Here is a 24,968-nt window from a genome sequence, read left to right as displayed (position 1 = left end):
TAGAAGGGCCTTGAAAGACATGATCAGGGGAAAAGCTGCTGGAGGAGATGGAATAACAGTAGATTTAATCAAAGATGGAGAAGATATCATGCCTGAAAAGCTAGTGGCCATTTATGCGAAATGCCTCACAACTTCAAGTGTACCAAAAAGCTGGAAGAACGCCAACATTATACTCATCCATAAGAAAAGAGACGTTAAAGAATTGAAGAATTATAGACCCGTTACCTTGCTTTCAGTATTGTATAAAATATTCACCAAGATAATTTGCAATAGAACCAGGGCAACACTTGACTTCAGCCAACCAAGAGAACAGGCTGGCTTCAGGAACGGATATTCTACGATGGATCATATCCATGTCATCAATCAGGTAATCGAGAAATATGCGGAGTACAATCAACCTCTCTTTATATCTTTCATAGATTATGAAAAGACATTTGATTCAGTAGAGATACAAGCAGTCATAGAGACATTGCGTAATCAAGGAGTACAGAAGGCATACGTGAATATCTCAGCAAATATCTACAAGGATTCCACAGCTACCTTCGTTCTCCACAAGAAAAGTAGAAAGTTACCTATCAAGAAAGGGGTCAGGCAAGGAGACACAATCTCTCCAATACTATTCCCTGCATGCTTAGAACAAGTATTCAAGCTCTTAGTCTGGGAAGGCTTAAGAGTGAGGATCAACGGCTAATATCTCAGCAACCTTCGGCTTGCAGATGACATTGTCCTATTCAGCAACAATGGAGACGAATTACAGCAAATGATTGAGGATCTTAATCGAGAAAGTGTAAGAATTGGGTTGAAGATGAATATGCAGAAGACAAAGATAATGTTCAATAGCCTGGCAAGGAAACAAGAATTCAGGATCGCCAGTCAGCCTCTAGAGTCTGTATGGGAGTACGTTGATTGATCATGAGAAAGAAATTTACAGAAGAATAAAATTGGGTTGGAGTGCATACAGCAGGCATTGCCAAATCCTGACTGGGAGCTTACCACTGTCGTTGAAAAGAAAAGTGTACAATCATTGCATTCTACCGGTGCTAACATATGGGGCAGAAACTTGGAGGTTAACAAAGAAGCTCGAGAACAAGTTAAGGACCGCACAAAGAGCGATGGAACGAAAAATCTTAGGAGTAACGTTAAGAGATAGGAAGAGAGCGGTGTGGATCAGAGGACAAACGGAGACAGCCGATATTCTAGTTGACATTAAGTGGAAAAAGTGGAGCTGGGCAGGCCATGTAATGTGTAGGATGGTTAACCGGTGGACCGCTAGGGTTACAGAATGGATACCAAGAGAAGGTAAGCGCAGTCAAGGACGGCAGAAAACTAGGTGGGGTGATGAAGTTGGGAAATTTGCAGGCGCAAGTTGGAAGCAGCTAGCGCAAGACAGGGGTAATTGGAGATCGCAGGGAGAGGCCTTCATCCTGCAGTGGACATAAATATAGGCTGATGATGATTATTGCATGTATGCTGCTACTGATGTGTATGGCCCCCCGGAATGTTTTGTTGGGACCCTTTAATCACATTTTTCTGCCTAGAGAGTGCATTTTTGTACTTGTATTGACATTTCTTTAATAAACTTCAAACTTAATCTGACGTGTCATTCGAAGATGCGAGGCTGAGCAGCCTCGCATCTTCGAACTCTTTGACTTGTTGACTTTGACTCTTTGACTTGTTCTTTATCGTGACCTCCCTCTTATGAGTGCAAGTGCGACTTCTGCTTTTCTCCGACACATTCTTTGTGGCTACCCAGTGCTGGCGCTTTTCACATCAACCGGAACTTTGGGCCGCAAGCCAAGTGGGCGCACATTGTCCATTTTGCTGCCCTCACACATCATCCCTGCACTATGAAAACGGCACTCAGTGGGCTGCTGGCTTTAACCAGTGGTCTTATTAAAAATGTTATATGTGTGCCAAATTTTATAATGCCTTCCAATAAATTTCAACCATGCAGTGTGTGTACTTGACGTATTGCCACTTGGTTTTGTTTGCATTCTTTTTTTTTTTATTTTGCGTGCAGTACTTTTGTAGCAACTAGGTTCAGGACACACAAGTGACTTACATGGGCCAGGTCACTAAAACTGCTCATTGTGTCTCAAATTAAGCAGAAACACAAGAATATTACTTTTCTTATCTCGCAATGCTCAAGTGCTTTAAACAAGAGTGTGGACGTCTGTACTGTTTCCTCATTACCAATGTATCCACAGAAGTTAAGCTGCTGACAGGCTCACATAATCATGAAGTGCCACTGAGTCGGGCCCTCACCTTTTTGGAGGCTGGTAGGCAAACCAAGTCTCCTCAAATATGGTTCCAGGGAGTGCTGGAACTGAGGTAGTGGGCCTTGGTCCAGGAAGACCCGGTGTGTTGCTTGGAATCCTGCCCGTGCGTAGTCTGCATCAGAGTACTCGCTGAACCACCTGAAAGCACAGTGATTAGATAATGATGTACAGTACAGCTCCATCTTGACACAAAGGCCTTGGCAGTAAGTTCATTTTATAATGTACTGCATTTTCCGAAGTATAAACCTACCCCAATTACAATAAAAAATAAAAACATGTAAACCTAATGGAACTGATTGATTATGACAAACACTCAAATCTTTGTAAGTACAGCCTCCATTTGTGGACGCCTATTTGTCCATGTCATATCTTCAGCCAGCCGCTCTGTTCCCCACCTCTTCGGCGATGTTGATAACCTTCAGTTTCTGCTGTGTCATAAAGGACTGTAGTTGAACGCTGCATTCATCGTGATCCGTGTTCTTTGCATGAAGCCATAGCTGAAGGTGAAGTTTGCATGTTACTCTGTGGGAAACAGTGAAAATCTGCTGCCTCTCCCACCGCAAGGTGCGCCAATATACCCTTACCCGACTCCCTCCTTACACTCATTCACAAGGAGAGAAGGTACCAGATGGGACTGCCCGCACCCGAGGAAGGTGCCCAGGGAGTCTACAGTGGGACACCAATTGAAGGAAGCAGCTAGAATCGGCGTTTTCCATGAACCTTGAGTGAGAACACTGAACGATGGTGGATGCCAGAGGTCACAGCGCTGTTAAGCACAGGTGAATACCTCTGCTTCTTACTAGCTTGCTTCCTGTCTGCTCATCAAGCATCCCGGAAGCCAGCAGTTCTTGTTGGGAAGACCCAATAAATCGTTTGGTTTGTTTTTGTTAACACCAAGTGTGGTGTCATGCCTGCGGTTGGTAGCACAGAGGTGTGCGTGTGTGCACTGGGAAGCTAGACAGTGGCCGTAGCACCTAAGCAGAAGCTAGACCGGGTGAAACCCACTTACAACCACCCACACCTTGACTGTACTGTTAAATTTAAAGGATGTTTGGTGTGGGCTGTATGCACAGAAATACAGTAAGTATACCAACACGTCACAATAAGCATACTGAACCCCACCCATTGAAGTTATACATTCAAGTCATGTTGGTTTGATTACTATAAAGTGGACAAAACTGTTGACCCCCTGTCATTCCTTTTAGATTATTACGCTCAAGAAGCCTGCCTCATATCCAAATAAACACACCCCCTTGAAAACTGCTGATTTCCACATGTAGCTGGATGCTCAAAATAGGATGGCAACCTCCATTACTAAAATGACGGTCAAATGCTAAACACATTACTTACTGCATGCCAAGCAATTTTGTCTACTCTACAGAAAAAAAAAAAATCCGCATGCAGCAAGCCTATCCACCATTAAACAGTATGTTGACTGCCATGTCTTGGGCATGAGGTATTGCAGGAAAGCTAGCTTGCCATTTAGCAGAGAGAAAAAAGAAACACTAGCAAGCCAATCTCTCAATGCTGCTGTTTAACACAACACACTATAACACTACTGGGCTTGCACTCTCAATCAACCATTTGAAGATATACTACGTTCACTTTTGCATGAATCAATGTCAAGTGCAGCACCCTTACACTGTGACAGGCATTTTTTCAATGCAGTTCATACGCTAAACAATGGCCATGGGACAAGCGTCATTTGCATTATATATAGACTCTTACGACTGGCGCCGAATACAGACGCACACATATCCAAATCTTTATTTGAAACATGCCATTCACCCCACATTCTACAGCGCTCACTGTCCGTGGTGCGGAGGCCAGCCAACTCTAGCCCACATTACGTGGGATTGCCAGAACAGGCCACCCAAAATTAATACACCGCAAATAGCCGGCAAACTTTCCGGAAAGGAGCAGTGGGAGACTTGGCTTGCCAGCGAGGATCGGGAGATGCAACTAGCTCTTCTCGACCAGGCACGGCGGACCGCTCAAGCCAGTGGAGCCCTGGACTAGGGGCTCCACCCACCCGCTCCCTACACCTGTTATTTTTAATAAACGTTTTGATATATATATCAATCTGCACTCACTGAATGTCATTAACAAAGATCAACCTAGAATACTAGAATATAGAATACTGGAACCTTAACAAAAATCAATCTGGCATGAGTTTCAGGCAGCCATGATGCAGCACAGAGTTGCCTGATGGGAAGGTGTCACCAAGGGTGGGCATTCTCAGCCGTTCACTTTTTGGGGATAGAATCACTTTTGCAAGATTTTGGGTAACTAGCATTGCACTCATCTGTGCCTCCGGGCGACAGCAATACTAGCACTGCGCCAGTGATGCTGTTGTCAGTAGGCACTGACATGTTCAGTGATAGTCACGTGACATTTTGGAAAAGTAATTATATTCCAAAAAGTGAATGCGAGAATACCTGAATGAAGAAAGCTGATTTGTGAAAGTACTTACACAGCTGACAACGGTTAGAGCAAGTGCCTATATTATGAAACTTTTGGGCAGAGCTTACGACAACGTACAGGCTACAGAAGTACTAATCCATTCCACAAAAACATGCTGCAGGAAAATGTTTTGCCAGTAATTAGTTCTATAGAGCAATCATAAGTGAAAGTGAAAAAAAGTATGCATACTTACACCAGGGTGTACACAAGAGCTAGTTGGTGGCTTAACACTAAGCACTTCATGAAACTCCCCAAGATTTAGTGGATTAGCATTAAGCTTAACATCTGCTAGGATCAACAGATCATGAGCATCCTTAAAGGGGCACTAAAGAGAAAAGTGATTTGAGCTGTATTAGTAGATTATTGCTTTAAAATACAAAAATGTCCCATTTTGCATTAGACCACCCCTGGTAAGACAGAAAAGATGCAAGAAAGAAAGGTGGGTGCTGAGGCCGCTTTGAAGTTCCTGCATCAGCTTGCTGTGACATAGATTTTGGCGACATTGCTTGGGCTTGGTTAACTTGTCGGTATTGATGGACTACATTGTGCATTGAAAGAGCCAGAAACTACTTAGCAAGTTTCGTTTATTTTAGTTGTTTTTTTTTTTGTATGAACACCATGCAGTTCACCACGGGGCAGCAAATGGTGTGAAAGTAAATTTAGATGTTCTTACCTCACAAACAAGTAGCTTAAAGGGCCTCTCATCAGGTCTGGCCATTTTCAGCTGACAAGCGCAGTGCATACAATGTGCGATAACGATCATGTCTGCTAAGTATTACACTGCTACACCCCACAGAAAGAGCTGAAATTTCAAAACAAACACCATTTGCCCTTCAGCTCGCGGGCGCCGCGCTACAAGACGGGGGGGATGACGTATATCAGCAAGTGCGCCTACGTACATGTGCATACGCTGCGACGTCGCCCAAAGTGACACGTGACACTTCAAGAATTATACAAGGCAACATCTGCTATTTGTTTGACCCGTTGCAGCAATAGACGAATTAAAGTTAAGATAGATATTAAAACCTACAAACCGAAAGTCTCAGTGTCCGTTTTACTTTGTACTGTAGCAAGAGCAGGGTACTTCCGTTTCGCCTGCTTGTTCCCACGTCATGAAGTGGTGCGCGATCATGCTCTGTGATTCGCTTTCGTCTGCTTCAGTGTTCGTGTAACACTGACTTATACCGCTAGGCAGGTGTTCTCGTGCATAGTGCACAATATTGTGCGGTGCGCGATAGAAGTGGAGAGTGTTCTTGTTGGCAGCAACGCTCGCCTCCCAAAACCGCGGGTTAGCAGCATTAAAATATTTCTATCTCGGCTATTAATGAACCAATTTGAAAAATTCTTGCGGTAGAATGCCCCCAAGAAGGCATGTAACAACTTCCAGCATATAACCAAATTTGCTATGTGGCCTGGTGAGGGGCCCTAAAAGTGCAATTTCAATGTTTTTATTCGGGCAAAAAGAAAATAAAAAAAGAAAACTAGACAACAAGAGATTACAGAAAGATAACACTTTGTGCACCCTTAAATAATTCACTGTGCAAGGCAGTTAACTAGGCATAATTGTTTTTGTTCATTTCATTGGAAGTGAAGAAACACATCCAAATGTTATGGGTGTAATGGACATTAAATTACCTTTATTCCTAAATAAGATCATGACTCTGATGACATTACTGTGGCATGACAATGACATAACAATGACAAGATGACAGCATGGCGATGACAGTTGACTGTGGTGTGTAACGCTCCTTCATAAGGTGTTACACGGCATCATTTAGTCGAACTCATTTCTCTAAGACATTACTGTTTCGTGCAGTAAAAGTTCACCATGCAGCCACTGGGCGACTAAAGCTCACAGAGATTTGTTTAGTAGGTAAGTGTTTCATCACACTTGAATCAAAGCCAAGGACCGATGTTGCCTGTGCTAAAGGAAATGCTGGCACACAAAGAGAATGTTCTTAGAATGTCAGAACCATGTACCAAAACAAATCAGATACAGTGAAAAAGGGAGATGACCGGAGCAAACGTTTCTGTTTAATCCCCAGTATATCCCTGTCTAAAGGGCACTTTCAATTGCCGTTGAACGGAACAGCTGTCTGCTTGCAGTTACACAGCACTAACGCGTTCAGTTAAGCATACGTGGTCACGTGACAGTGATGTAGAAGCATCTATAAATGATTAAAAAAGCATCCTATAGTATTTTTCTGACAATAACGAATATTTAATGAAGTAACTTTCGGCAAATGTTGTTTCTTGCTCAGTTTCAAAAAAAGAAAGACTAAGATTCAGCTTCAATTTACGTTTACTATTTTTTTTAAAATTCAAGTGTCTGCGCTAGTTAGTGTAATGTGTCTGGTGAGGACGTTCAGTATAGCCACTGCTTAGTGCAACTTCATGCACAGCAGATACAGCCATCAGAGATGTCTCAAAGTTGCTTGGCATGTGACCGTGCATACATGCGAGTTTTACACTTTGCCGAGCGCAGTTTGCAGAGATGCTCCCCCCAAACTCTGATAATTATGCGGCCAGTGACTGTGACCAAACAAACTGCTTGGCAGGCGCAGAAGCTACAACTTGCAATACCACACTATCCACAATCGCACCACTGAAGGCAGGCATCTCGGCAGTTGACTTGCTTCGACTGGGATCACCGATATCAGCTGAAGTCAACTGTCATTCTGACGTCGGTGACAGTTGAAGCTGGCGTGTAGCAGCGCTCAACTGCGACTGACCCAACAACCATTCAACTCAATGGCAGTTGAAAGTGCCCGTGTAGCACGGGTACACGAAACATCCAATTAACCAAAGTTAAATCAGCAGAAGGCTACTGTAATCTGAAAGTTTGTGAAATGTACGGCACAGAGTTTTTGAAGGGCCATTGTACATGAGTTCTATCGGTTGGTGTAGCTGCTGCGGGTAGAGTAGGGTAGGCTGCGCCATACGCAGCCCCCACCGGAGTAACCCCCCCCACCCCCCCCCCCATGTGTCTTGCGCGCAATGGAAGACGGTGCGATCCTGCCTGCCTTCCTCCCTTGCGCATGTGAGATCGAGCCACCGTCCTTGGCTTACCCTCGCGCACTTTCACTCGCACCCACAGCATACGGCACGCAGCCGCAATGTTATTGCACTTGGACTTTATACAGGACATCACAGCGATGCCGACACCAGAAATGCGCCTGGATTGTCCATATTGCCCCCGCAATAATATTAGCCCTAGTGACTAGCCCTAGCAGGATGCAATCAGCAAACTGAAGTCGTCTTCTGTGTCAGTGCTGCTGTAAACGTACAAAACCTTGCGTGCAGATACATCAGAATCGGCAGAAATGCTATGTCTCCGTTGATGAGCAGCGCGTGACGTGGATGCTACGTTGGGAACCACGAGTGCTTAAAGCGCCCATCAAGTTCAAAAACTTGTGTGCATATTCATCAGAATCAGCAGAAATGCCATGTCCGAGGGCGCTTGGAAAGCAGCATACAAATTTGCAAACATCGATAGTAGGCCACCAATGGGAAGATTGCACTGGAGGGTGATTACCCATGGCGTCACAAGTAGCCGAACACAACTCAACAATAGCAAACAGCAGCACTTGTGCAGTGCTTATGGGCGAGAACAGTGCGTAAAACGAGAGACACGAAGAAAGCACAGGACATGCACTGTTGTTATTGTGGCATAAAAAGATGCAAAAACCACGCAGAGCAGAAATTGTCTGTTCAATCGGACACCATTTCACCTGGTGTAAGAAGAGGTAAGAGAAAAGGGGATAAGTACAACAGAATAGAACTGAGTCTCTTGGTTATAATAAATGAATTCCGCAACAGCTTTGTTGGCCCTTGTCTTGACTTGCAGTACGACTTCCTGGAAATAATGTACGTTATTCTAAAGCGGTGTGTTGCCCATTGTGAACGACCAACTGGCCCACATATCCACTCCAGCTGTGCACAGTGCTGTTCCTTGTGTGATGCATTGGTGCCCATTCTTCTCACACAATACAATGCAACAAGGCTGCAAAAAATGTGACAGAACATCAACAAGGGAACAAAAAGCAATTCCACGAGGAGCCAGTTTATTGAGGAATCACGCACTTAACTACAAGAAAGCATCCATCACTTAACCAACATGCTACACAAGAAGAAATCGCCACTTTAGCTTCAGAAAAATACAGCTGTCCATTGGGCAACGCGTTTCCGAAACTACTAGCCACAAAGCAATAAATAGAAAGCTGGCTGTGCATATACTGTCGACGTAGGCGTATATATACGAAGATAGCCTTTTTTCATTTTCTTCTGCACAAAGATGGATGTCTCTTCGGTGAGCACACAATGTATTTGGTGCAATGCACAAGGCAAACCGAAGCGAGGACATATCTTCCGTGGGAACACAGCGAGTGTTCAATATGCACAAGATGCAAACAACAAGCGGATACAAAACATGCATTGTGGGAATGTTCAAGGCAGGAGATACTCCACAAGCATATAATTAATGGAACACCAGGAGAAATCCAGCCAGCGACATTGAAAAACTATCTTTAAGTTAGCCACAGCAAGCAGGGGTGTTATTCTTGAATGACCACTTTCAGGGTTACAGTAAAACATTGTTCATACAATCCCATTACGTACAATTTCGTGGCACCAGTGTTCGCTATTTAGGGAAAAAAAAAAAGCCAATCGTACACGTATGCTTCTTTCTTATCAGTTCATACGGTGCTGGAAAACACACTCTTTCGGCGCTAACGTTTGCCAAACTGTGATAGCATGATATGTTGTACTGCCGCTGGATCCTAAGCATAAAAGACGCAAGGTGCGCGCGACGAGAACCATAGCCACTCGCCCCAGCAGCTTCCCTGCAATACTCGCCTGCTCGTCTCACGTGAAAACGCTGGCATGCACTCAGTTTCTTATTCCACTAGCAGCACATAGATAGGTAGATAGATAAACTTTATTAGAAATATAGAGTTTTGTCTTGCCCCTTCGGGGCAAGACAGAGTCCAGGGCTCCACTGGCTCTTGCCATCTTCTCTGCTCTCTGGATCAGCTTGAGCTGGTCATCGAGGGCAGAGCTGGACAGTAGTGCTTCCCATTGCTCCCTCGTGGTGTTCGTGTGGTTGTGTTCTATGTTATGTAGCGTGCACTCCCAAGTAATGTGGTATAGGGTTGGTGTGGCCCCGCACCACAGGCATTCGTCCCTGCAGGCTGTGGGGTACATGCGATGTAATATGTGTAGGTTCGAGTAAGTGCCTGTCTGGAGCCTACGCCAGGCAGCAGCATCCCCTGTATTTAGTTTTCGATCGGGTGGAGGACATCGCAAGCAACTTCCTCTGTGGTAGTTCAGGATTGCTGAATACTCGGGGTCAATTGGGTCAGGGTCATCTGCAGTCGGCGTGATGAGTGCTCGGTTATGTACAAATTCTCGAGCTGCTCTGTCAGCATACAGGTTACCCGTGATGCCAGCGTGGCCTGGTATCAGGATCAGTAGCAGCACATCTCCTCCCGGGTCATCGCACGCCGCATTCACAGCTGTCACCCCCAACCCTATTGCGACAAGCATTTTCACCTATTTGTTCCAAAGCACGTGGGGCGTAGTGCTGTTGGAAGTGCACTGTGTGCACTGCGCGATTTTAACAGGCGATAACCAAAATGGGCCGCCGTTCGCCTCGTGCCACAAGGATTCGTGCAAAGTGGGCACGTCAAAACTTCCCACTGAAATGCCCTGGTCAAGGAAGCTCCTGACCTAGGCCGAATTTGAGTTGTCGAAACAACAATTTGAGCACAAAAACGACAACGTGCCTCTCAAACTCCACGAGCTCGACGCACGTCAGTTTGTCGTGCTGAAATGATTCGAAAAACGCTTTGCATTATGTAGATGTCAACTACAGTTGAGTCTGGCAAGTTTTTTAGTGACTTTGGACTGTACGTTTTCCGAGTTAGTAAGTTTTTTCTTGTGCTTTTTTTTTCTAAAACATATGAACGAGGTTCTACTGTACCATCACTTTTGCGAGATTTCCTGTGACTCAGCATTGAACATGTCAGTGTCAATGGATGACAACTTTCCTCTCACAGTGCCAAGCTTGCACTTCCAGGAGGTGCTTTCATGTTCTTACTAATAAGATGGACATGGTCCATCAACTAGCCCCAAGTTTTTGCAGCACACAGTTGTACTCTCATATATATATATATATATATATATATATATATATATATATATAGTCGAACCCAATTATAACAATATTCAAGTGCCACAAAAAATACCATTAATATAACTGACAATTGTTATAACCGGGTGAAAAATTCAAAATGGGGAATGGCAGAACAGTTGCTAGAAAGCCATAATGGCGAGGAGGCCAGTGCCCCTCCCTACCACCTTTCTCCATCTGATTGCTGAATGTGTTGACGTGTTGACTCATTTTACTGTTCAACTCTGCTTCTTGTGTGCTCCGATCACATGTAACAACTCGCGGCTGTCGTCGTTTAAGAATGACACTGCTATAACTGCAAAGCGGGGTCACGGGCGGCAAGTGACATGCGAGCTCCGCCGAGGCATTGCTTTGGTGGCTTCAAAAGGGGCCTCTTAAAAAATGCAAGAAGGTTGCTGTGGCAGCCTCTCAGCTTGAGGAATCTAGAAGAAATGCCGAGGCGAGATCACCACAAGCATCTTGCCATGTACTTCTCACTGGCTTGCACAAGAAAACCCCCATGTCTGTCAGCTTTGCTTGCTTTACGCGAAGCTTGCCGACATGCTTCTCTCGCAAAGGTCCCTCCCGATAACAAAGCTCCGGAGGGATTGAATCATGTGCAGGACCTTCTGCGAGGCCAATGTTGAGGCAGCCTGCACTACCGCATCATCGATGCTGTCTTTGCCATCGCTATCCGATGCAAGCATGGCACGTTCGCGACGATCGCCTCATCGGTTAAACGCACTTTGTTTCCAAATCTATAGCAGTGTGTGCGCTTTCTTTTCACCAGCAACATCTTGCATTGCTGATGATCAGCGGGCGGAATAACCATCTTCGTTCGGCGGCTAGTCAAATGAGGCTGAGAAAATACTTAGCCCGGCTTCAACACAACCAACAAAGACAAGCACGAGCGACTTAATCTGGCGGCAGAACTCTGCAGTATGAGGGGCCAGCCAGCCCAGTGAGCAATCGGGGAGTAGTGCTCGGCACAGTCCATTCGTTTTTCGGAGGGTGGCGCGACGTAGAGCTATGGGCGCAGCCCATTCGTGATTGGAGGATTGGAAGGGTGACAGAAGAGTGGCGCGCAAGGCTGGCAATGCGGAGACAGCTGGAAAACAGTGCGCTGCGACATGCAGCGGCTGCATGCAGCGGCGACATGCAGCGCATTCCATTCCCTTTCAGCAGGGACACCCAGTAGCCAGACTTCATGGTTATAACCAATAATGCAGCATGGGGCATTGTAGTAAGCGGGTTATTTCACCATACAAAGATGCAAAAGTTGACGATGCAGCAGCTCATTGTTATTACCGATAGTATATTGCTAGAACCGGTATCGTTATAAGTGGGTTCAACTGCATATACATTCAACGATCGATTTAACAAACACCCAATTTTTTGGTCATGCTGGATAATTCGGACGCCTTCGCGACACCGCCACGTACCCCAAAGAGTCCAATGTATAAAACGTCTGAAATTTCGGATGCAAACCAACCTTTGCCGTCCAATTTTCCGGACTTCATGCCAGGACCTTAGGTCTGAAAGGGCATTAATCATAGCCACCACAGCCGCCATTTTGATTATCTCGCCACCTTGAACCGGCGCTCTCACACACTGATACACTGGCCACCACAGCCACCACCATGGCAACACTAGGCCTAGCTACTTCAACGTTCGCTACCAAGCTTCTTTCTGTTCGGTGCTGTGTTTTTCATTGCAACAATTCGCCGCTGTTAGCAATGGCACCGACTCCGCCTTTGCAATCCTCACCAATGTCTTGGAAACTAGGAAAGCATGACCCGTTGCATAATGCTGGTTCCCAAAAGTCAGCTCCGCCTCAATACAGCAGTGTTATGCAGTGAAGCAGATGCAAAGTATCGCAGTGAAGCATATCAAGACTGAGAAGGGGCAATTGACACGGGACACGGTATGTCTTCCTTAATTACAAACGTGCGCACCTGCCGTCTCCTATCACAGTATGAGCTACGATACGCCTAATAAGTGTACTGGCAGGCCTTCAGAGCTATTTCAGACGTGCCTGTGGTAATTTGAGCCTTTGGGGGGCAGTAAAAGGCATGCATTTACTTTTTCGGTGCGTGTGTATACATATGTACAGTCTACGCTCGTTACAACGGATCCGGGAACAACAGACTTCCGGTTACAACGGACCATATCCCTAGGTTTGTTTGGTCACCACGCATTTTAAATGGCATCCACTCCGCTCACAACGGACCCTGCTATAGCGGACTATCGGCTAGAACGGACTAAATTTAGGGCGAAAATTGTTTGGACTGAGCTTATATGGCAGAGTTACGCGGGGCCGACACCCAATATGCGTTTTTTTTTTTCTACTTAGCCGGGAAACAATAGTATGTCTGGCAACGTTGTCGGCATCTAACGGGTCGCTGGCGCGGCCGAGCCAATCCAGTGAAGTGGCTCGCTGCGTCCATTTTCTTCTTTGTGTTCGTGCGGCGGCTGCGCTTGTGTGGAATGGCTGGACGCAAGAGGAAGCAGATTTCACTGTCAGAAAAACTAAGTATAATTAACGGTGTAGCTAATGGCGAAAAACAGGCGGACATCGCCAGAAGAATGGGCCTGTCTAAGCAGACAGTTAACTCTATCTTGAAAAACAAGGACGTCGCCGAAAAATGCGACTCCGGCGAGATCCAGGAAAAGCGTTTTCGAATGCGCAAAGCGGCGCACCCGGACGTCGAGTCTGCTCTCCTCATGTGGCTACGGGACGCGCGTGCTCGTGGGATTCCAGTGAACGGACTTTTGCTCAGGAGCAGAGCTGAGCAACTCGCTGTGATTTTGGGACATGGCGACGTCACCTTCAGCGAGGGCTGGCTTAGCCGGTTTAAGGCACGGCATGGTGTTGTGTTCAGTGCCATGTGTGGAGAGCGCGATAGCGTCAATGAGAGCGTTGTCTCGGACTGGCAGACAAATCGGCAGGCAGGCTTTTGCCGAGCGAATGACGCACCCAGCACTGCACCACAAGATCCATGTGTGCCAAGTGTGTGGCCCCAAATTCAAGAAGCTTTCGGGGCCGAAGACTTCGCCGACTTCGTCAGTTTTGATGATGGCATCGTCGACAGCGAACAACTGACGGACGACGAGATCGCAGCACTTGTAAAGAACTCTTCTGACCCGCTATTAGAAGACGACGTAGCGAAGAGACTGAAGCACCTGTTAAGCTTTCTTCGTCCCAGGCCATGGATTACATTGAGGCCCTGAAAGGATATTTCCTGCAGCAGCAAGGTGACTGCTCCGCGGAAGTTCTGCAGCTCACAGAAATGCAACACAAGGTGACCGCGTCTTCTCTGGCAGGAGCTAAGCAGGCCCTCATCACTCAGTATATTTTGTGAAATAAAAAGTCATGTTCCATGAAGTTTCTTTCCTCGCATGCACCTTTCCCGTTCAATGAAAAAGGTAAGAATTGCCTCAAGCGGGGGGGGGGGGTGGTGGTACCAGACCCTTGTGTACAAACTGAAGCTTGCGTGCGGCGTCAAACTGGTCTAATCTTTGATTCATGGCCGTAATTCGTCAGATTATGTCGTATCGGCTGTTCCACGGGCAAGAACACGATTTTCAAAGCATATTACGTTCCGGTAACATTTTTATGTCGCACGATCGCCTCCTCCTCCCCCCCCCCCCCCCCTGCATACTTCGGATACAGCAGACGTTTTTCGCCGGATTATGAGGGTCCGTTATAACGGGCGTAGACTGTATATATATATATACATAGTGACCGACCGATTTTCAGAACTTCGTGGGGACCAAGAAATAGTCCGAAAAACCAAACAGTCCAAAAAACTCATTCACCAAGAAAAAAAAAAAGGCTTAAAGCGGCATAAAAAAAATTTCTAATAAAGCCCTGCCTCATACTACGCTTGAAGGTGATCAGATTTGCTAGGATTTAGGCAAGACAAGAGCACCACCGCGTTGGTGATCTCCATTGCCGGAGGTTGCCATGGAGGCTGAAGAAACAAGCCGAGCCCCATTACTTCGCACTATATGGCTTTCACGAAGGCACAGGAGATGGCGCCGATCACACACAAAGATGCGACATCTCCGACACACGCCTGTTCTGTCGACACACCACGTGCAAAATAACAGTCCCGCATTCAGCGATTATCACGACAGTGCTGTCCCCTGGAGTGTTTTGCAAGAGCGGGCATGGCCTCTGAGACTGTAGGATAGCATGCACCTCCCAATCTTGGAAGCTATAGAGCGGGCCACTGGAAGACAAGCCAATGGAAAATTCAACATGGCGGCCTCCAAGATCGGGTAGCGTGGCTCGGAACAAGTGATTTAGTCCAAGAAATTGAACTACGGGACCTAAATTCATCCGAAAAATCTGTCGCGAAAATGCATTGGCTATAGGGAACCCTGATAGTGCATTTATTAAGTCCGGAATAACCAACAATTCCCAATTTTTTGTTGGCAACTATATATATATAGTATATTAGTGCCAACGGTTACCTCTAGGTAGCACTGATGATACTGTGGATCCTGGAAGGCGACCCAATTCCAATGAACTAGCAGTGTGATAGAGTTAGCCTTGTGTGCAAGAGAGAAGGCGACGCTGGCCTGCTGAGGGACCATTGGCCAATCCTGGTGATGAGTATCTTATATAGAATTTTTGCTCAAATCATGAAAACATGGCTGAGAAGAGTGGCATCCTGTCAAAGCTTCAGAAAAGCTGCTGATCTGACTGTCACTTGGAAGACAATCTTCTTGCGATCAACCAGACCATCGAGGTAGCATGGAAGGAGGCCTCCTCAGATGCTTTCTAGATATCGATCGCCAAGGCTTGACAGTGTGCCACACGATGAGCTGTTCTGCCAATTGGAACAACAAAAGATGCGGCATGTATGGACAAACACAGCCTGTAAGGGTGACAAGGAAGCTAAGGCAAGGCTTCCCGCCGTTATCTATGCTGTACCTGGTGGGGCTAGGGCAGCAGCGACCTACAGTATTTAGTAACGTTGGTTGCAGACTGCCTGGAGCGTCTCAGTCTCCCGTTTCAATGTCAGACAATCAGCCACTGAACCTGTGGGGGGTGTAACCGCTATATGTTGGTGCATGAGCTGTGGAAGGTGGTGCACGTGCCGGTGCTAACCTTCCCCAATGCTGCAGTCTGCCTATCCGCCAGAACACGCCTGTGGCTGGAACACGATCAGTCGACTGGCACTGGCATGTCATGGGCGTATCGTGGTTGAGGCAATCCAGGGGAATCTCAGATGGTCCAGCTATGAGGTCCACGAGGTAAGGAGCAGGGCCGTGTACGAGGACAATCTGTGCCTCACGAAAGATGAGAGGTGGGCCAGGCGTGTGTTCCAATACATAAAGCTAAAATGTATAAACACGCAGTAGTGCAGGCATGTCTACAACCTGGAGAGGATGTTCTCCCTTTTTATTGAATCCACCCTAGAAGAAAGCACACGAAAGTGGGCACTGAAGGTGACAACAAGAGCACACAAAGGAGAGACCTTGCAGTGGCAGACTGCAGTAGAACGACAATCCAGCCTGGTTCTGGACAGAGAGCACAAGACTGGCAGTGGAAAAAGCGCTTAAGACTCGTGGAGCAGCTGTACGATAACAGCACTGGCAGTACGCTTCTGTCTGAAGCCCGTGTCGGAGCACTACATACAAAAATGCAGTATCACTGCTTCGACCAATTCCTAGATGACACGAAGTGTGCAGTGCATGGCATGTGGGGAGGGCAAAGGCAAACATTGAGCACAGCATGCTACACCGTGGAAGCTTGTGCACTCGTTGAACAGATGGCGCTACTACATTTGCTCAGGTGCTGGTATTTGTGGAAGCATGCAACAGCGAAGACACAACTGTGAAACCTCTATCTAGCTGCAGCTTCAATAATGAAAGAACGATTTTAAATGTTACGGACAGCAGGACAGTAAGCAGTGCACGTGCTGCTCATGGTTACTTTTCTGCTCTCTTTTTACATTTCTGGTCAGGACACTGAACGATGCCCAACCGATAAAAAGGGGAAGACCACAATCGTCATTGTGATCAACCACACACTCTCATTTTCTAATAGGTGAGGCGTAATCTCGCAAAGGCTTATGGAACACGTCGTCTGCTCGGTGCTTACAGTTCAACAGATGACGGTTCTGGCGCACGATCCTCCGTTCGCGGGGCCGGTTGCGCTTGCTTTCTGTGCACCTTCATCGCAAGGTGTTGCCCACACTGCCGATTTCTAGAGCCTGTGATGGTCACATCAATGACTGCCAATAAAATCTGAATAAGCAGTCATTTAAAATACTTTTCTTTTAGCCGAATAGTCCGAACACGTAAATTAGCTATGCATACTAGTGCTCTAGTACCTAGAGTGGCCCTTTGTTGCCGTGTCGGTGACTGCCGACACTACACAGTTTTTTAGCTAGCTTTCTAAATAAAGAAAATGAATTGAAGGTCAACCATGTACATGCCACATTAAGTTGACCAAGCACAATTCATTACCAGCCAAACATTACTCAATGGCAATACTAGGATTCATGATTAGTTGGCAAGTTCTTCAAAAAGTTTTACTTAAGAGTACAGTTATTCCACATCACTTTACCACGAAATTCTAATAACTGTCTGTAAATATTACACCAGCAATGAAGATTTAAATTACAATTGGTTGCTTGCTGGCCGTAGAGATATGAAAAAATGAATATACTGTTGAAAAAAGAGGAGATGGCATGCCGATTTCATTACCAAGACTCTAGATGGTTGGCAAATGGAAGGGAAACCTATAAATACTCCAGAAAGTGCAGAAAGGGAGAACTGTTCAAATGGCAGAGCCTCCTATGCATCATGCGCAGATTGCTGGTTCAGCTCCCCATTGAACGCAAACTTGTCTTTTCCAGCCCTTTCAGTCGCCATTTGCTTTATTAGGAATATCAAGTTTACTGTAAATTGAACCCCAATCTGTAATTAATTATGCAATTCGAACGTAGGTATTCTGGCATTTACATTCCCCCCATTCCTTGGTTTCATTGTTGATTGCCTTCACAAGGCGCCAATTATTCTGTTCATTGAAAACTTATTTTCACCCCCTTTTTTGCACCTTCATAATCATGAAAAGCATACTGCTGCAAAACAGATTAAGAATTTCATATTCTTCAGTGAGTCTGTCAAGTTTATGGAAATGCAGACTCCATGCGAGAACTCTCAACAGAAAGCTCATGTATGAGAACATCCAACTATTTCATGTCTAGCACACTTAGAAAGCATCCGTCCAGCCAGTGAACCCACTCCACGTCCCTTCCAACACATTTTACTAAAACACCTTACATATAGTATTCAAATTTGCAGCACAGGTCCAGTTAGAAGCGTTTCAGGATGCTTGCAAGATATTTTAAGTATCATTATGTTCATGAGTGCTTTTGATGTGCTATCTTGGTGCGCACAATTGTGCACACAGCGCCTTAAAGGGATATCTTTCTCACTGTTTCCAGCAGTTTCACAAGTACAGTTGAAACTGGTCCACCAGGCACAAGACGTGCAAACAGCCACAAGAGGGCGCCACTCACTCCAGAACTTTCTCCTTGGGCGCGTTGGTGAAGAAGAGGCCGCACTGGCCACGTAGTCGCTCGCTGACTTTGTGCAGGTTCTCACGGTGATCTTCATCGATGAATCGACCCAGGGCCACGCTCATCACCTTGTTCTTGCCAAAGTAGAACCTGCAGGAGTCCCACCATCAACCATTTAACCACAATTATCATCATTAATTAGGTCCTCTACAAGACGAAGAAATTCAACAGAAATGTGCAGTTATCTTTCTTGCCAAGTGACTCCATCGCATGCCTGCAACTTTTCTAACCTCTTTATTGCAGATAATCCTGTCATAATCAAGTGAACTTCTTGGACTATACGGAATTTTTAAAAAATTGCCTGTCACAGATAGCACAATTATAATCCTTGAACTGGATTGCTCGAAGATGTGGACATTGCTTACACAATAAATCGAAATGCTCAAATTACTAATTAACAAAATGTCATGAATCAATATTTAATTACTTCACAGTACATATTCCAAAATATGAATGGCAGCAGGTGACCTTGCAAGGCATATCTGCTTGGAACAAACACTGAGGAAGGCACGAGTTTTGAGATATACACTGTCAAATTAAAGATAAAAATGCGCTCTTGTTCCACTTACTTTTGTACCAAAACATAATTTTTTGCATTGAAGCACCAAAATAACTGAAATGCCAATGTAATCTGTCACAATCTTTTGGAGCCAACATCTTGAAGTTGGTGTCATCTTGAGAATTTGTTCCAAGTGAATACGCCTGGAAAACTCACCAGCTACAATTTGTAAATTGCGCTATGTGCCACAAAGTAATTAGTTAAAAACTTTAGTGATAATTTGTTAATAAGCTTATAATGTATTTCTATTTCTCATGCAAGTAATGTCAACCTCTTTGAGCAATCCAGATCAAGGACTAGAATAGTGCTATCTGCCACAAGGGATATAAAATATTTATGTATAGTCTTAAAAAAAGAACAGCACACTATATAGACTACCAGTTTACGTGTTTTCGACACTGCCAGAAATGCCCAAGTCCACTTCTTTTTCTCTTAATCTCAACTCGAGTATCACCTACCCGAGCTAGCAATCTCTAATCTATGCCCCTGTCTTGCTATCTCTTAAACACTTCAGCCACTTTGACGGCACAGACACATTCATCTTGTGAGACACGGTATAAAAAGTGTCGAGGATGACCAAGAAAGCAGCAAAGGGACGAGCACTTTCATCACTTTTTTCAGCCTGTGGTTTCCCGAGATGGGCACGCACAAACTTGCAGGGCTTTCATCTTTGTTGAATGGCACACATGCACAGTGGTCCACTTAGGCTTAATTTATGGGCAACACTATGAAGTAGGAGGGTTTTCAGGTAGTACTGCAAATAAGCCCCACTGTCAGGAGCTAGGGCACATCTCTTCGAAGCAACTGCCACAAGTTACCGCAGGACGAGTTTCAAGGAGATAGCCCAAAGCGCACACAAAATAAACACGCAAAGCACACTTACCCATTGATTAATGTGTAGTATTTATGAGGGCAAGGGCCCAGTATGGCCAAAGAGCGCCAAGCATGTGGTGACAGGTTGTCAATGAATTGTAAATGAAATGGTGAAATGAATTGCAAATGGAGCACACAAAAAGAAATGCAAATGCCACTTTAAAGTATGAGGCCAGATTCACAATTTTTTTTTTTAGATGAGGAAGAATGAAGGATAACAGTCTATCTTTTGGAGCACATTTTTTTAAGGCAGAATAATTTTTATATGACATGTAAGAAATTCTGCATATTTTTTTATTTAAAGAATTCTTTTATATTGTGGGGGTCGCGCCAGCACGCATAAATTTAATTACCTCAACATAATGCATTTTTGACAGCCTGATAGGCGAGACTGTCATGACCACTAATTTCTCTAAACTTTCACCCCAAGAAAAAAAAAGGGGCCAACTAACCGTAACATGAAGCCATGTTGCTTACTTCTCCACTTTGAGAACAAGATGTGTAATACGCCCTTTTTATTATGATCCTTTTGAATGTCAAAGGAATCAACAATTAATTCTGAAGTTCTAGCAGGTCATGCTGCTGCTCAAGATCACATTCTCCAGGCTGTACCATTGAGTTCACGAGCCCCGGTAAACCAACATGCAGGCATCGCAGAAAATACAGATATCCTGACCCACTACAGACTCCTACCCACCTCTTTACCCCAAGCTGAACAGAAAAGAGACAATGTTCTGGAAACTACAGACAGGCACGTTCCCATACGGCACCCTGCTGCACGCCATGTATCTCCCCAGCTAAAACTACAACTGCACCTTCTGCTGTGTGCCCAATATGCTCTAGCACATGGTGTGGAAGTATGGGCACAACCCATCAATACTGCCCATCACTGGAACAACCATTGAGCAGTAGGAGGCCCAGCTGACAAGCTCGAGCCCTGAAGACCAGCATCGTTTGGTGAACAGGGACAAGCTATTTGCTCAGAGACACGACATCCCGGACGCCACCCACCCTGAGCGATTATTATATCATGCCGGAGGTACTCGGTATTAATTTTTTTGTGATCAATGACACTCTTCTGAAACTGAAACAGAATGAAACCTTGAATACCTTGCTCGACAATGTGAGCAGCACAGGACACAGCACCGTCCCCAACCAATCATTCGGATTCGGTGGGGACGGCCTGGAAGTCCGAATAACAAAATCTCTTATAACGAATTTGCCAGAAAATGTATATTTCACAAGCAGCAAGAAAAGTTGGTCAACAAGTTGCTGTATTTTGACTACCATCATAGCTGCTAAAGACAGAAGAAGGTATCGTCCCTCAATACACCGAATCTCTGTCCACCGCAACAAAGACCGACTGTGTTCCAATAGTCGTACCAGCACAAGTTTCTTTGCAACTGTCATTGTGCGCCAGTTCCCTCCCTTAATCATTGCCCTCTTCAATGGAGACTGAGGGCGGAGTTGGTGCTGCTTCAAGCTGCTTGATGACTATGACCTATAAAAATTCATAACAGCAGTCAGAGAAGTCATCCAAGACTGTGCCGCAGTTTCAAACATAAAGGAACAAGTCTGGAGGCGCAAGACTTGCATGAGAAACCGCAAATGCCGTCTTTTATAGCTTAGCGGCTTGGCTCATGCCATGGTTTGGGCGAAGTTGACTATGACTAGATTATCCAGGCAACTAGGCTTCGTTACTTTCGGTTTGGAGTAGGCACTGGCAACCATTATATGTTTTGTGTTTTGCTTATGGCTCACTCCGGACTCAGATTCAGCAAAATTCCACTCGGCCGGGCTCTCGGACCCACTCACCAAAACCGCGGACTAAGGCCGGTCCACTTGGGCTGGCTCTTACAATTGACTTCCTGGCATCATTTGCATCACGACCACAAAAAAATTACGCAATACAGTTAGGCTTCTTTTTTACCAGTTAATATGTTGCTGGAAAACACAATCTTCCGGCAAAATGTTCAGCATATCGCCACAGTGCAATCGTATGATATATCCCCCCCCCCCCCCCCCGCAGTACTCCCCCAGCAGTGTCATGTGAAAATGCCGCCACGCACTCACATTCCTGTTCCGGTACCAGTAAATCTCGCAGGTTGCTGCACGTCGTCATTAGCAGCTACCGCCTTCAACCCAATTGCGATAGGCATCTTCACCCATCTGTCTCACAGTGCGCGTGGCACAGGAAGTGTACTGCGCACCTTTAATAGGCGATAACCCAGACGCTCCACGGTTGCCCGCTGCAGGCGGCGCAAAGCGAGCATCGTGTTTCGCCCTGGCAGTATTGTGGCATCGTATTCCGGTGTTGCCCATCAGTTCAACTTAATTTGGGTTTCCCATCACCTAGACCGACAAAGTGCAAGCGTGTTGGCGTCTCGTGTCACAGCGATTCTCGCCCAGTGGCCACACAAAAACTTCTTGCCAAAATGCTTTGCCAAAAGAACTTGCTGACCTAGGCTGAATTAAGGAGTGCAAACGCAACCTTGCCGAAGCCGGAAATAATGACAATGCGTCTCTACGGGTGGATATAAGATGCGCATGGACTTCTCGTGCTGCAAGAAGCTGCATTACGTAGATGCCAACTACAGTTGAGTCTACCAAATTTTTTAGTCACCATGTATTGTAGGTTTTTCTTGAGTACTTTTCTGAAATGTATAAACAAGGTTCTACTTACGCAAAGGGATTACAAAAGTGAAAAGCTTTATGAAGTATGCAGTCTGAAGCGAAGGCGAAAGACCATTATTTCTTGTGCATCACTACATCTTGTAAGGAACAAATGTGCATTAGTTAGTGTAAAGATTAGTGAATTCACTTCTGCGAGCCACGCAGGCAGGCGCAGGTGGGCGTGGCCTCCAATATCTCCCTGGTGCAATCTCGGGGGGTCATGCACAAGCCTACGCACGGCAGTGAGAAAGGTTAGTGCATTAACTTCTTTCTCTATGGCACGCCACGCAAGCAGCCACAGATGGGCCTGGCCTCAGAGATCTCCCCGAAGCAATATTGTCGGTCAAGGACAGGCCCTGCGTTCGTTTCTCTCTCTCTCTCTGTGGTGCGCCACACGGGCTGGCGGCTGTGTGTGGCCTCTGAGATCACATTGGCATCAGTGCAATCTCGGAGGCCACGAGCCTGCCGAGCCAAGCCAGCGCAGCAGAGTGCCGCGTTGATGCCCCGTGCTGCTCGACCACGACGAGCCAAGTGGAAAGCGGACGCGAAAGAACATCACAGTGGAATAGAAGGCAGCTCTCTAAAGGCTGTTGCGTCAGGTGCTAAGTCGCGTATTGCACTCGCCAAAGATTCTTTTGTTGTTCTATTCAAATTTTGTCGCACGTGTGGTCGTATAGTGGTTTCGCGGGCCACAACGCTGTCTTCTATATCTATGTTTACAATTGTGCACCCCATTGGCCATACATTGCAGTGAATGACAATGAATATAACGAAGTAATTTCAGCTCCCTCTTCAACTTCGTTATGACAAGGTTCGAGTGTACATGGAGCTCTAGGGGGGGTAAATGGGAGTCTGAATACACTACATGCATTTTATCTGGTTCTGCACTATAAGAAGTTGTGTCGCAAGTGGTCTGAGCTGTATGACAATTATGCTACATAAACCTTGAATGAAACACCACCCATCTTGTGAATTTCTCCACTGCTCATTTGACGAAACCAACAAATCGTCACCAGCTCACACTGGCATGTGCTCGAGGGTATCATCAAGTGGCAGTAACTAACGAAGGCAACGAAAGGCAGGAAGGACACTGCATTGTGCTCCCATCATCAAAACTACACTGGCTTACATTTTTGCCACCATGGGAGAAGCGGGCGCATTTCAATAGGTCTTATACTCCCTTTTCTTGTCAGCAGGCAATGCTGCGGAAGCTACGCAAGTAGTGTGGCAATTGTGTGTCACAGCACAGTTGTATTTTACTTATGACACTTTCTAAGGAATAACTACTTCATACATCAATACAATTTGTGGATGTAATGTTATGCTATATGACACATCACATGTGCCCCTTTTTGTGCTGCCAGTACGCAATGCACTATGTTTTGGTTGCGAACACAAGTGATGTGCTGTGGCTGCTGGTCGCATGAATCTGTCATGCTGCTGGATCAATGGTCAACAGGTGATACCCGAGACACCTTTCACGTAACGATTAGGTCATACTTTGCAACATCAAAGTATGAGACTTACAGTTACATTGGATTACATCACACATACCTGCATCTTTCTGTAAGATGTGACGCACGTACAGTTTTATGGTCCCGAATGCGAGCTATGAAAGAAGCCTCTCTAGCATTCCTAGCATTACCATTGTCATCCCCCATTGTGACCCTCTTTCTTCCCCTTCTCTTACGTAGAGTAGCAGGCCAGATGTTCCATTTTCCGACCGACCTCTCTACATTTTCAAATCATTAAACTATTTCTTTCTTCTGCCATGTATGAAACAAAGTGGCAAAGACATGCGTATTTCCCTGTATATTATGAAAAATGTTCTTGAGCGTATCGCTGCATCATTCTCGCTCAAATTTCACAGCAAGATCTCACATTCTGGCACGGATCATTGCATGAAGCATAAAGCACTGTTAGCTTGCCTGCTTATTAAGAAACAAAGATACTTGCAGAAGCTATCTCAAGATAAATGTAGACATTAATGAGATAAACATTGAAGCAATATAACGCCACAGGATGTGTTTCAGCCATCGCCGAAACGCGTCATGTGTGAACCGTGTATGCAGCCAGACGGAGTCTTCTGCCTTTTTGAGCTCTTGCTGCTGCTGGTGGCAGTGCCCAGTTTGGCCAATGAACACGTAATACAGATGCGCAGAATCTCGTAGATTACTTCTAGGGCACAGCAGATGGATATGATGATGTGTAATGCTAATCGCATTAAGGTCGACTTTAATGCTGCAAACATTGAAATCACACGGTGTAGAGAACAGTTTTGTACACGTTAACCATTTTACTCCACATCTATACCACCTCTCACATGGAATTAAGGTAATTTGAATTTATTC

The 24,968-nt window shown here is 45.6% G+C and overlaps 1 protein-coding gene across 1 annotated transcript in view; it reads right to left on the bottom strand.

Annotated features, from left to right (window-relative positions):
- LOC119449102 (mRNA turnover protein 4 homolog) overlaps positions 1-24,968 on the bottom strand; it is a 69,343-nt gene that overhangs the window by 21,240 nt on the left and 23,135 nt on the right. The window contains exons 3-4 of the mRNA XM_037712290.1: positions 18,453-18,602; positions 2,266-2,417 (exon numbers count right to left, since the gene is read on the bottom strand). Coding sequence (XP_037568218.1) covers positions 2,266-2,417; positions 18,453-18,602 — 302 coding nt within the window. The remainder of the gene's footprint in view (positions 1-2,265; positions 2,418-18,452; positions 18,603-24,968) is intronic.

This window comes from Dermacentor silvarum, chromosome 4 (assembly GCF_013339745.2).
Source record: "Dermacentor silvarum isolate Dsil-2018 chromosome 4, BIME_Dsil_1.4, whole genome shotgun sequence".
Taxonomy (NCBI): Eukaryota; Metazoa; Arthropoda; class Arachnida; order Ixodida; family Ixodidae; genus Dermacentor; species Dermacentor silvarum.
The sequence above is the reverse complement of the archived record's forward strand: the minus strand, read 5'-3'. Positions and strand labels throughout refer to the sequence as shown.